The sequence below is a fragment of the Leptosomus discolor genome, chromosome 5, assembly GCF_034619465.1.
Source record: "Leptosomus discolor isolate bLepDis1 chromosome 5, bLepDis1.hap2, whole genome shotgun sequence".
NCBI lineage: Eukaryota > Metazoa > Chordata > Aves > Leptosomiformes > Leptosomidae > Leptosomus > Leptosomus discolor.
Window position 1 is genome coordinate 26,811,088 of NC_141395.1, and position 14,292 is coordinate 26,825,379.

A 14,292-nucleotide genomic window follows, 5' to 3' on the forward strand; every position below is an offset into this window, starting at 1 on the left:
AAACATTTCAGGATTGTATTAAGATCAATTGTTGGTGCTAAAACTTCAACTGTTTTGAAATAAAGTATCTCATTAACATTCAGAAAGCTGTTTGTTTTGCTGGGTTTTCTGTTGCTGTGGTTTCTTTTAATAAACACTTTATATTTCATGAGTTTATATCTGAAAATTAATCCAAAGTCATTACATTTGCAGACAATCTGAAAACAAGATGACTCTGATCATATTACCATTACATCATCGTACAAAACTTAGCAAAACAAAAACATGTGAGCTCATTTTGCACATCTTGATAAACAATGAAATGCAAGCACTGTACATAAGCTCCAAAAGCAGTATATACCACACTCACCTCTTTGCACTCCCATTCTTGCCTACTGAAAGCCTTCAGCTACCAGGAAGTACCTCCCCCCACCCAAGCATAAGATGAACAAACTTAAGTATGGCAAGAAAGCACTAAACAGTGACTTTGAGAAATGTAAGATCCTTTCATACATCCCAGTACAGCATCAATTCATATGTCTAATCATCAATAGCACAACTACATTATCTCACTCCTCATGCAGGTTCAGACCTGCAGAACATTGTGGGCCATGCCTACTCTTAACGATGGAACTGAGTGGCATGCAACAGATTAATCTCTCCTTTCACCCAGGTGACACAGGAGTCATACCACCATGTTTTGATTATCTGTGCCATGTACCGCAAGGGGATTTCATTCTCAAGATGAATACAAATACAGTGCACTTCAGGGTTGGTATTTGTATACTGATCTTCCAAACAATGCAGATGGCAACAGGCCTAAGTTGTACCACACTGCAGAACTACTTACTCTCAGATGTGGAGAAACTCTACATCATCTCTACTTTAAGCGTGCCACACATTTTTTCAGAAATTCTTAAGATGCTATATAATCTGAAGATCACTGACCTTTGTTCACTCAGAAAACTTTTACAGCAAACCTCATGGAAAAGTCCCAGTGCACTATTCAAACATTTTGAAACAAACAGGACTTACCCCAGAATGAGAATCTGCATACCCATACAATCCGGTCGGGCTCCATAAAGAACACTTCCCTGCCTTTTTTTTTTTTTTTTTTTAAATTACACATTAAAAAAAGAGAGTTTAAAAGAAAGAATTCCAGTTCACCCATTTCAAAAGAACTACACTCGTGCATAGAAATTATCTTGTATTTACCTTGACTGAATAGCAAGATAAATTGTACGACGGAAGGAGACCAGGTTAATTTCTGTTTTGTCATGGACAGTAACTTTCTGACCTGGGAACGAAAAACATGGTTTTGTAAAGAGCAAAACATTAAGGCAGATACATGTAATCTCTTAGAACAGCTCTATTTACTATGTCCGTAGCACACCATGTAATAATTTTTCTAGAAATATTTGGGACTGTTTAGCAGGCTTATGTCTGGATTTTTTTTACTATTTTTACAGAGAAGGAAAAAAAGAAGAATCAGTATTTGCCTCATCTGTAACTAACAGGCAAATATTCAAAGATAGATTTATAGGATAACTTTCCTTTTAAAGACCATTCATGCAACTTAGCCACTGCAACCTCTGGGTTTAACATCTCTTGTCTCCATTATTAGCAAGGTATTTTCTGCCTAATTTAACTATATAATGCTTTCCCTGATTTTAACAGGAAATTCTTTGTTTCTATTATGTGTAGGATCTACATTATAGATTCTGCAAAGTTCTGTTTTATCCTAGAGCAAGTGCAGAAAAATCCATTCCAAATTAGAACCATTCTAGGAACATCTTCGTAAGGTATTCGCTGTTCCTTCACTCTTTTAAAGTTTGGCAGTAGCATAAATGATGAAAAGTTATGTGAATTCACATATTTTTCATCACCCTGGAAGCTCTGCTCTTCTGTGAAATACTCCAGTAAACTGGTGAAGAAATCCATTCCTGGTATTCTACAAGAACAGGACTTTGCTGGCTTTTCAATTACTGACATAATCTGCACAAACATTGTGGTTATGCTTATCCATCAAATTGTTTCTTGGGAATGAAATACTTTTTCTTTGAAAATGTGTAAACACTGACTGCTTCCACTAAAGATGAAGAAAGGAGGCTGAAGTAAGAAGTGAGATACAGAGAACATAAATATAGTTTTAAGAAAACCCATTCTGATTTTGAAAGTGACTTAAAAATATGATAGAGCACTAGAAAGCCTCCTGAAAGGCTGCCTTTGCTAGATTTTAAGGAAGTGATTTCACATTCGTTATTGCTAATGTTTTGTTTGTAAGGCTTTTCTTGCATGAAACTGATATGGTCAAGAACAATCAGGCAAAGTGGCTTTTCATTTTCTGCCTGTCCTGAATACTTCCTTTTAGACTGTTACTTTTACATTATTTGCCAGTAAACACTTAAGATCCAAGAATAATTTAAGCTTAAAACATCCCTTAACATTTGAACATTGTTACTTTCGCAAAATGTGTAACACATTAAACTTTTCTTTCCCGTTTCATCTACGACCAATCAATCACTAAGAAGGTGCCAGTCACACACTTACCATCTTCATCCTCCTCTTCATCATCATCTTCATCTTCCTCACTACTTCCAGCCTCTTGATCTGCTTCAGATTCACTATCACCTTCATCAAGAATCTCTGAAAGAGCGACATCCCAGATTAAAGGAATATAGACCACAGTGGTTTCGTTACCAAAAAAACTTACCTAACACGTAAGAGTGAAAGGGCATCTCAGGTGGAGAATGTGGCAGAGCCAAAAAACCAGGTATGTCATGACCAAACAAAAATGTCACTAGAGAAACAATACTGAAGAAAATTGGAATACACTGGAAAGGTCCATGATGAACAGACAGACAGTTACGTGGGACACAAGTATCACCCACTGTTGAAAAATAAAGGTTGGCAACAATAGCTGGATAAGTAAATGCCCTATAAATAAGTGTGAAAATACACAGATATCATATATATAAAACATGTACGCACACACCCCCTTACCTTTCTTCAGCATTTTGTATTTCTCTTCATTTTCCAGAAAGTTCGGATCCATCTTGAAAACATCTTTAGAATAAAAGAGAATCTTTATTTAAAATATAAAATGAAGAAAATGAATATTTAATCTTAAATTTGTTTTCATGAGGAATGTAGCCATAGAATTATCTTCTGTTTCTAACTTACTAAGAACATCCTCTGGGTTGTAGTCATCTTCTAAGGGCAACATATGAGTAAACTGATCCTCCTCTTCCACTAGATCTAACCCTTCTGGAATGATTGGATGATCCTTGAAGCCATCCTTCCGTACAGCAAACATGACTTCTATCATATACTGAACACGCATATCAATTTTAGATTCATGCAGAATGTGTCGAAGACGGTCAAAGATTGCTTTGGAAAAAGACAGAAATGTAAATACGAAAAAGATTTACTAATACAAACACCAAAAAGACAAATGTCCTGGCTAATTATACTTACCATTGATACCTCTAGGAGAAACTTCTGTTAATTTGAGCCCGCTCTCTTTAATAAATCCAATTGCTACTTCAATACTGTCATCAGTAGGCCTTTCAAGCAGCAAAGTGAGCATTTCCAAACATAAAACCTCATGAGCCTATGGAAGGAATATCAGTAAAGAATTCAGATGCACAATGTTACACAACTATGACAGTGATTTACTTGACAGAGCAGTCCAGCCTTTGAGGATGCCACAACACACTTGTTTAATCATACACGCAAGGCAACAGTAGTGGGACAAAGCTAATTAAGAGAAAGTTCAAACATCTAATACAATTTTATCACTCGATTTACATCAACTTTGTAGTTAATGTGACCATGCTATTGGCATGAACAAGCAAGCAATTAAAAACATTTTGCCATTAAGAAAAAAAAGAGACTGCATTTCAAGAAGCAAATAAAACACCACTTAGATTAACACAACTAGTTGTAAGTGCATTGTGTCTATAATTATATCAGGGTCTCCAGGATCAGGCATATAAGCAAATGGCACATCTCAGATTAGTTTCCTCTTTACCAGAACGCTGTACATCCCAATGCAGCCCTGAAACACTGCTTCTTGCCATTATTTAAATGGGATTATCCTGATTTCTAACACATACAAAAGTGGCATAGAGCTGGATACAAATTTGATTTAGATGAAACTGAGTCTAGTTCTGCCTTCACAGACATTTAAATCAATGACAGTGTTGTAAGAAAACTCTGTTTTAGATCTGTGGGACAGAGCCTCAGACAATGCTTGCTTTGCATAAAGATTTGTATGAATACTAGCCCAAACATATTTACAAAGTCTGGGGAAGCTCTGGAGCATAACTGCAACAGTAAGTGATGATAACTGCATAAGCAATTACCAATGTCTTTTCTAAAAGTGTCCTAACAACTTAAAGCAGGCATTAAAAGGAAACCTGAACTCAGATTTTCAGTAACCTTTAGAACAGTGAGCACATCTTCACTTAGTCTACTGCTAGCTTGAAACTAAAGAAATAGCGATATAGGTTTTGGATTGAGTAGAAACGCAAAGTAACATACCACATTCTGATTCATCAAATGTGCAACAAATTTCGAAGATGTTAGACAGAGTTGCTGCAAAAGAAATAAACCAAGAAATTTCAACACATCATATATGGAAGAAAAAATTTGTAACTCAGACATACTACAGATTTGTGCATCTCTCAATCAAATTAAGACACGAAACTAATTTTGCGATTTAAAAAAAAAAAAAAAAAAAACTGTCATAGTACCAACCCAGAATAGGTTGTCAAGCTTTCATGGTACTCTAATACTACTATACTTGATGTATTAATGACAGGTCCCAACCCACAGGTCTTGGCTGTGTTCCTTTGAAGCATGTAATTTGAACAAACTTGATACAAGGTTAACGCAGCAGAATTACCAGTTTCAGCCTGTTGCTACTTCACATTTTACATACCTTATCATTTCTGCGATATCCTTTGCGAAAATTTAGTATCAACCTCTTGAGAATCAATTCACCAATATTTGGAAACTTTGAATTGATAATTGCCACAAGAGCTGCATAAACATGGGTAAAAATTGGAGAGGCACTCTGAGCTTGCAAAATGGATCTAGACAGCAACCCCCTGTAAAAATACGTAAGTTCAAGATTTTTCTGGTAATAAAACATGTAATGTTTTTATTCAGTAAGTATCACACAGAATGGTTTTGTACAGTTGGAACACTTAGAAGATACTAGATAGTCATTTTCATACCATGCATCCCGGTTTTAGCTGGGACAGTTAATTTTCTTCCTAGTAGCTGACATAGTGCTGTGTTTTGGATTGAGTGTGAGAATAACATTGATAACACAACCATGTTTTTGTAGTTGCTAAGCAGTGCTTATCCTAAGCTAAAGATTTTTCAGTTTCCCATGCTCTGCAAGGAGGCAGGTGCACAAGATACTGGGAGGGATCATGGCCAGGACAGCTGACCCGAACCAACTCAATGGATATTCCACACCATAGGACATCATGCTCAGTATATAAACTGGGACAGTTGGCCAGGAGGCACCGACCACAGCTCGAGGATTTTGGCTGGGCATCAGTCAGCGAGTGGTGAGCAACTATATTGTGCATCACTTGTTTTGTACATTCTATTATTATTTTCCCTTCCTTTCCTGTCCTATTAAACTGTCTTTATCTCAACTCATGAGTTTTACTCCCCCCCCCCAGCCCCCAATTCTCTCCCCCATCCCACCAGGGGCAGAGGAGTGAGCAAGCAGCTGTGTGGCACTTAATTGCCAGCTGGGTTAAATAATGACATCACACCACAAATGGGAGTTTTACAAAATGAGTTGCCCAAATGTGTCTGAGCAGAGAGATTCTCAAACTGATACCTTATCTTTCATTAAACATTGTTCTTATTAGAACTACATTTGAAAATGATGAGCACGTAAAAAGTCTTCATCTTGTATCCTGCAATTATTCCTTTTTTAACCTCAGTGCAGGCTTTTAACTTTGAAATTTGTATGACTCTGCTGGTTCTTTTCCTCAGTTGAAAAAACAAAATCGTGTTTATGACAGAAAAAACATCTGCTCTGCAACTGTGAAAAACAAAGCATTGTGTTCTAGTATAACAACTCAAAACAAGCTTCTAAGAAATAAAAATTATATTTCCATAAAAGGTCCCTAACAATAAAGGTCTACCTAGAAGTAATAAAACTGGATGTTCAGTAAAACCAGAATTGGCAAAGTAATGCTTTTCTCAGTTGAAACTGCATATAATATTTTCAACATAATAATTGTTTCGGAACTGAGAACTGACTATAAAAGACTACTACTTAGAGCCTAAATGAATCTAAACACAGGGCTCATGAGATAATAGTTCTTTTATTACACTAACGGTCTCTCTTATGTTAATAACAAGACTAAATGAAAAGAATGGGACCTTTTTTCCTCCCCTGTCAGTTTTGACTTTTCTAATGCTCTAGCACATAGAATTTAACTTTCGCTGTATTACTCCCTTACAAATGGGGGGGGAGGAGGACAGGGGGAAAGCCCTCCAAACACAAATCTTCAAAGTGCACACTGATATCCAACTATCTTCTTTGTGGTCTATTGAAATCTTCCAAAAACCTCCTACATGGTACTAATTACAAAGTGGGTAAGGAACTAATTCCTTCTTACTTTGGAGGCTGACACATGGACTAGAACTCATTTCATACTAGGGCACAGGAACAGAGTATTTCATTTTGAAACTTCTCGCTTGCAAACTGAAACTGGTCTGGGTCAGATCCTATTTATCCTCTACTTCGAAAGCTCAGAAAAAGTCTTTACAGCTAGGCAAAACTTCATGTCATTACTTTTATATGCACCTTTGTGCAAATCTGGAAGTCAAAATTAATTGTAAGTTGAAGGGAAACAGTGCCATTTTCCATCTACATTATTTTGAAGTTTACAAGCCACACACAAAAACTTCAACAGGCAAGAGTATTCTAAAAACATTCAACAAGCTCATTTTTAAGCTAAAAATATTACTCCTTGTATGAAAATTAAGTTTCTGGGACATTAAATGCAGGTAAGTAAAAAGCAGTTCTATAACTGACTGTTTCGAGACTTTATTATTACTGTTAACAGAAATCACATTCGAAAACTACTTGCTCACTCTCTAGATTTCACTTAATTCTCTTATGTTATTTTTATGCTATTTGTACGATCTGATCTTCCCATCAGGTATGACAAGTAACACACTCCTTACCTAAAACCTCCTCAAATAACAGTGCCTAAGTTGTGACAGGACAAAGTGTTGCTATCTGTCCGAAATGTAACAGAATTATTTCCGGATATTTTATTCAGAGCGGGTTTTTTTTTGGTGCTGGTGGTCTGGTTTTGTTTGTTTAAATGGTAGCAAATCTTAGAAACCCATATACCTTTAGACCAGCATAATTAACCTCTATTGACATTAAAATTAAAGCAAGGAAATTCATCACAGTACTTGCACAGTCACCATGTCTTAGTACCAAGGCTCAAATAGCGTAATTTCCCTACATTACAACAACAAGCAATCCAGCCAGATAACTGTAGTAAAACTTGTTTTGCTAAATACTGGCTGTAAAACCTATTTGTCCCACTGGAAAAAATCCAAAGTAAATAGGCAGAGACATCTGTAAATTGCATAGGTAAAACCTTTAACAAAAGAAAACACGTACCACCTGTTGCACTCTTATTGCTCCAAATATACAATCCCTTTGCCCACTGGCCAGTTCCTCATGTAGCAGACTACTCTGCATAGGACAATGTAGCCTAAGGTTAATTTTAAAATCTGACTAGCATCCCTACACTACACATAGTGCACAGTGATGTACACATGACCAGTACACATATTAGCAGAAAAACAAAATAATTGTTTTAAAATACTAAGCTTACCTTCCCCGAACAATATTTTCCTGAAGGAGCTCATGAATGATATTTTCTATATTAGAAACGTTCACTTTATTGACAAGACCATTGATCGACTTCTTCAAGGCTTCCCAACTCATCCTCTGATATGCCAAGCTATTACAAAGGTATCACAAATTATTAATGCTTAAATTTGAGGCAGCACCGAGTGAATTTATATACATATATATATGAAAGCGTGAATGTAAGATGTAATCAGTAAAACAGGCAAGAAAATAGTCACTGAAGACTAGTTCACAATTATACATTTGACTACTAGGAAATCACTGAACCAACATGATATACTAAAATGTAATTCTCCACAGATATGATATAACCCAGTACGTTTGTTTTTCTAAGATACTCCAAAAATCCCCTGTTACGTTCTGTATCCCACTTTCCATTTACACTCTGCAGCAGAAGCAGGTACAGTCATAATTCAATTCTCTCACCTTTCTTCTGCTACAAGTGTATCTTCAAAAGAATGATCACAGTCCTCAAAAGGTATCCCATTTTCACCAACACTCACTAAAACTCTTTACTGGTTTGCTTTTCAGTAAAAATTCTAATGTTACCTTCAACTCACCTATTTTTATCAGTGATTTGCTCTTGCATCATCCTGAGCTTGGCAGGTGGAATATACGCACCACCTGTGCGAGTAAGAATTGGATCCACTTCTTCTTTCTTCTTCTTTGAAGTGGTCTCATCATGAGCAAGTGAGCTCTGGACTGTTGACCTCTCTGGACTCCTATGATCAGGTGATGAATATCTTCTCTGCTTCCTTCGATCAGATTCTCTCTCCTCCCATTTCTCATGGTATCTGTCTCTCCCCCTTTCCATCCTTCTAAAAAAAACAAACAAAAAAATGAAACCAAAACCACCAAACACCCAAGGGTTGGTGAAAAGTTTTCATGATTTATTGTTTAAAATGAGTATTTTATTACTGATTAAGGAAGGGCTTAATACCTTCCTTCTGAAGTTCTGTCATCATAGTATTCCCTTCTTGAATACTCCTGATCATATCTGCTCTCATCGGAGTATCTTCTCTTTCTGGGAGACGGAGACCTGTCACGCTCTATATCCCTATTCGCAACCCAAGACACAAAATTCTTAGTAATAGGCTTAGAAAAGCAATGCTATTAATATCTACTTCCAATACAATGTTACAATACAAAACTGTTCCACTTCTGCAACCTGAGTTTCAATACACATATATTCAGATAGAAGATGCTCCTGTTATCGTAATTTGTTGTCAGCAAAAAATAGTAAGAAAATCAAAGCACCACTGTAAAAGGAAGCTCCTCCTAGTACTTAAAATTAAATGCTAAATGGTAGTAACATCAAATCCCAAAGGTAAATTCAGCACCATGCATTCCTTGGAACATATGCATTCATTTGTTTCACCTACTTCTGCTTGTGTAGACACCATTAGAAAAAAATGATATTGTGTTTAGCACAAAAGGTTTCTTTCCAACTAAAACACAAAATTAAAAGTATACTGGTAATAGTTCATATCATGCCTTGGTAGACTGCACTTCAAATGATATTTCTCCACCTCCTGCTGGCATCAATAATCTTGCTCTAAAGTAACAACTGTGGTATCAGCAACAAGCAAGTCCAAGTAAAAGAGCTGGCATTTAATTTGCATTTTCAAGTCTTGTGACGATTTAACTGAATGTTAAGGATTTTGTAAAAGATTTACTTTTACTAACAAATCTAATTATTGCTATATTGACATGCAAGTATTCTATTAAACCTACCACCTATTTTTCACTGCGCAGTTATGGTAATATATAAAAAGAAACAGAACCTGATTTTTTTGGTTGGTTTTTTTTTTTTTTTAACTTAAACTCACTATGTGAGGCATATATACAGAATCTTATGGTGTAAAAATCAAACATTCTACCTGTCCTCTGGAGACAAACTTTTTTGGCGTGAACCATAGTTTTCCTTCCTTTCGTAACTGGAACCATGCTTTAAGAAAACAGAAAGAAAAAAAAAAAAATCAAGCCCCAACATCATATATTAATTACTGTGAGCACATGTATCTTGAGATCAAAGCACACCACGTCTTCAGGTCCCTACTCCTTTACCATTAATGGCCATCAAATAAAGCCAATGGCCGACAGTTATGACAAGGAGAGCTGGATTTAAACAACAAGTAGTCAAGCCGCAGGACTCCCTGCTACAGGATGCTGCAGACGCCATATGCCTACATGGATTCACGAGACTGGACAAACACTGAAGAAAAATTTACATGGGTTACCACAAAAAATTTGGCTGGCTCAGGAAGCTGCAAATAGGCAGAGACCGAGAGTATGTGAGCAAATGCTTTTATGGCTGCCCTGTTCCTAAACTTTTCAAGGTATCTGCTGTCAATTACTGCTGGAGATTGAAGTAGATGGATCTTTGGTCTGCCTTTCCTGCTTGCTTCTTCCACAGACCATTTTACGCCTTCTTGCGTCACATGCAATATCATTAAGAGAATGCTACTACTTCTTGTTTGAAGAGTGTCTTTCCTCTCCTAAAAATCCGCTTTATTGCATAATTTCTCCTTACCTTCCTCCTTTTTACTAACCAGGATTTATCTTCTCATCAGTCATTCCTAACTTCATACATTATAAACACCTAAGTTACACTGTTCCACTTGACAGATTCTGGAAGTAAATTTAATTCTACATTTTTTTGAAATGTAAGTTTGCAGGATTGTTTAAGTGATACACAGTTCACAGCAAATTCTGTGGGCTGAACCATGACATATAGAAGCATGGAGTCATACACAAAAATTGGAGCATAACAGCATCTACAACGCACAAAGAAAAACATTCATCTCATTGAGATGTTTCAAAACTACTTTGGTACTGCCAAGAAGCAGCTTTTATAACCTCTACACCTTCATTGTAAGTATCTCCTCTTCCCTTAAAATATTATTTATGATTTTTCAGAACCACAATCTCATGTTATCAGCCAGTGATCAGCTGTGAAATAGCTAACATTTCACCTTGATGCAGAAACTCAATGCAAGGGCTTGCTTATGCACCTTGACTGAACCTTTTCCAGAAATACTCATCTCATTTGTTGAAGTGGCATTGTATCCATTAACATGCTAGTACATCAGGTTTTGCCCCACCAAAGAACCAGTTAAAACTGTTGTTTAGCAGAGTATGACGACACTGACTTCATAAGCAGATCGTGATGGACAGTTATACGAAATTATCTCCAAAAACTTCATTAGAAAGAAGAGTACCTTTACTAAATGGCAAGTGTGGTGTTTATAATGACTTGTGCAAGTAAAACCAACACTGACTGAGGCTTCCTACAGAAATAATAACACAAGGATTATGAGCATCATCTATCAATACACCAACGAGGCTGCCTTGCTATCACTCACACTGGAGTGCGTGCATATATATGTAAATACATACTTATGCCTTGCATCATTTACAGGGTGTATGCATTCCTACAAAAGTAACATCCATCTGAAAATTTAATTTCAGAGTAATGTTATCCTTGATGGCAAAGCTAGTACAAGAAATCCACGTATTTTCACCAAGGTTTTCTTCCTCTTTCGATACTAATTTGTGGGACGATACCATACAGCAGATGACTGAAATCATTCAAGGTTAAAAAAGGCCTTACATCATTCTTTTCCCAAAATAATATAATGCAAGATTATATCCTAAGATTCCAAGAAAGTGGCAATAGAAATAAACACCTTTGAGAACTACAGAACAGTTACCATACTTAAATAATATTTAGCAGATGGGAATAAGTGGGTCTTTTTACGATGATCCATTCTGAGTTCTACATCACCTGCCTTTGCCCAAGCAGACCCAAAAAGACAAGTGTTCACGGAAATAAAACATGGACATCCCTGTATTTGCCAGTTATCACGTCTTCCTGCAAAAGCAGCTATGTTTGCTGAAGAACTTGTCCCCCTCAGCTCTCTGTGACCAAGCTTTCTGCCACAAGTTACAGTCTTCTTCCTTACCCATTCTGATCAAGATGACTAAGTGGAGGTGTCCAAACAGCATGCTTTTGCCAAATTTTGACAGATGAGAGAGCACTACACCATAACCACCAGATTGGAAAGATATGAGAAGGTATCAAACTATCCCTCAACCATCCCTGTTAAAAGCCACTTCAGTCAGAGAAGTTGGAACAAAAAGAGTAAAGAAGCCTATGCAGGGTCAAACTCTACAAACACAGGCAGAGATAGATATATCATAGATTTGAGACTTGTATCAGAAGAGTATTGCTCCGCTAACCTGTCCCAAATTTACTGTACCTTACAAATGTGGTATTTCTAAACCATCTTTTTAGAAGAGCAATTTTAAAGCAATTTTCTTCTTGCATTCCTAAAAATCACTCCCATCCATTCAGAAATGTACCACACAGCTTTTAAAAGGGAATCACAGAGTGGCAGGGGTGGGAAGGGACCTCTGGAGATCATCTAGTCCAACCCGCTGCTAAAGCAGGTTCACCTACAGCAGGTTGCACAAGATCGCATCCAGACGGGTTATGAATATCTCCAGAGAAGGAGACTCCACAACCTCCCTGGGCAGCCTGTTCCAGTGCTCTGTCACCCTCAGAGTAAAGAAGTTTTTCCTCATGTTCAGATCGAACTTCCTGTGCTCCAGTTTGTGCATGTTGCCCCTTGTCCTGTCACTGGACCACTGAAAAGAGCTTGGCCCTATCCTCTTGACACCCACCCTTTAGGTATTTATACGTATTGATAAGGTCCCCTCTCAGTCTTCTCTTCTCCAGGCTAAAGAGCCCCAGGTCTCTCAGCCCTTCCTCATACAAGAGATGCTCCAGTGCCCTCATCATCTTCATGGCCCTCCTCTCTCCAGTAGTTTCTGGTCTTTCTTGAACTGGAGGAGCCCAGAACTGGACACAGTGCTCCAGATGTGGCCTCACCACGGCAGAGTAAAGGCGGAGGAGAACCTCCCTTGCCCTGCTGGCCACACTCTTCTTAGTGCACCCCAGGATACCATTAACTTCATTTTTCACAGTAAGAAATACAGTTGCCATAGTAACTGCTACTTCCTGTCTCTCTCTCTTTTCATTTTAACATAATCTTTTATTTTTCAACACCTCTTTTCTCCATTCCTCCACATACTTATGTCCTCCATTAAACCATCATCATTACTTTTCAGTAATTACTTTATCATTTTATGCTAATAATGTTCAGAACTTCCATTGTTAGGACAACAACCACTAACAACAACTAATTCACTAACTTCATAGCAATATTTCTCTTGTAAACAGCTGCTGTCAATTATACACAGTTTGCTTCACATTCAAGGAGTTTTATTTAACATAACATCAACTACAAACCTAACCAGTAATAAGGGACTAATCAAACCCTACAATTTACGCTTAAGAACACTTACATTTACTTGTGTCACCCTGCTCTTCATCTTGACTCCCTAAAAGTTGTGAATATGCAGCAGAGACAAGCCAAGGTGGAGTTCAGCATACAAAAAACATTTCACCTGTAACACACAGAAGACAGTTAAAAAAACTTTCTACTGCGCACGGCGCAGGAGCCTGCACTTCTAATTTGTTCTTTAAAACTATGCTGGCATAAGTCCTGAAAACAAAACGAACCGCCCTCCCACCTAGTCAGCTCTCTCACGGTTACACAGCACCTGTCGGAGGAGAGGCAGGCGGTAAACCGGCAGCCAGGAGGCCGCCAGGAGGCCACCAGCAGCCCCGCCGCGGCCCCTCGGCATAGCCAGCCGCGAGACCCGGCGGCCAGGCCGCGGCAGGGGACGCCCAGGCTCTGCCCAGGGGCCCGGGCACACGGCGCCCGGCCCCGGCCGGCCCCCGAGCTCTCCGCGGGGCCGCGCTACTGCTTGGCCCGCGTCCCCCCGCCCGCTGCTGACCTGCGACCTGCGAGGGACGGTCACGACCACCCAACCCGCTGGCGGACCCGGCGGGCAGCGCTCGGGGCCCCCCCCCCCACTCCCGGGGAGAAGGGTGACCCGCAGCCCTACCCCCGGGAGCCCCGCCACCCTCCGCGGCCCACCGCGGCCCACCGCGCCCCGCACCTACCACCCGTCGCCGCGCACTGCCAGAAACACCGTCACTTCCGGCAGAACGCGGCGCACGGTGAGCGCGCGGCACTCGGGCCCCACCCAGCGACGGCGTTCGGCGCGCGCACGCAGACGCTACAGCCCTGTGGGCGGAAGCGGGGAAACTCGAGGCTCCGGCGCCGGGCGCCGCTGCACGACGGGAAATGTAGTTGTGCGGCGGCCGCGCGCCCGGCGGCCATCTTGCGGGCCCAGCCGCGGTAGAGCATGGGCCGGCTTCTTCGGAGGTGAAAGCCGCTGACAAAAATACAACCCCGTGGCTACCAAAGATGCGAGGTTCCTGTCAGAAATATAGGGAATGGCAAACA

General features: G+C 39.3%; 1 protein-coding gene across 3 annotated transcripts in view; it reads right to left on the reverse strand.

Moving 5' to 3' along the window:
* The window catches only part of CWC22 (CWC22 spliceosome associated protein), a 36,142-nt gene extending 22,173 nt beyond the window's left edge, over positions 1–13,969 (reverse strand). Inside the window, exons 1-13 of one of the 3 annotated variants that reach the window (XM_086465422.1) lie at positions 13,947–13,969; positions 13,283–13,384; positions 9,793–9,860; positions 8,853–8,969; positions 8,473–8,730; positions 7,875–8,003; positions 4,925–5,093; positions 4,525–4,578; positions 3,457–3,592; positions 3,163–3,369; positions 2,983–3,045; positions 2,530–2,625; positions 1,195–1,276 (exon numbers count right to left, since the gene is read on the reverse strand). In XM_086465422.1, coding sequence (XP_086321548.1) covers positions 1,195–1,276; positions 2,530–2,625; positions 2,983–3,045; positions 3,163–3,369; positions 3,457–3,592; positions 4,525–4,578; positions 4,925–5,093; positions 7,875–8,003; positions 8,473–8,730; positions 8,853–8,969; positions 9,793–9,860; positions 13,283–13,309 — 1,406 coding nt within the window. In that variant the 5' untranslated portion in view covers positions 13,310–13,384; positions 13,947–13,969. Of the gene's footprint in view, positions 1–1,194; positions 1,277–2,529; positions 2,626–2,982; positions 3,046–3,162; positions 3,370–3,456; positions 3,593–4,524; positions 4,579–4,924; positions 5,094–7,874; positions 8,004–8,472; positions 8,731–8,852; positions 8,970–9,792; positions 9,861–13,282; positions 13,404–13,946 lie in introns of those variants that run through there. The other 2 variants (XM_086465423.1, XM_009959768.2) reach the window with 2 other exon arrangements.
* Between the last annotated feature and the right edge of the window lie 323 nt (positions 13,970–14,292).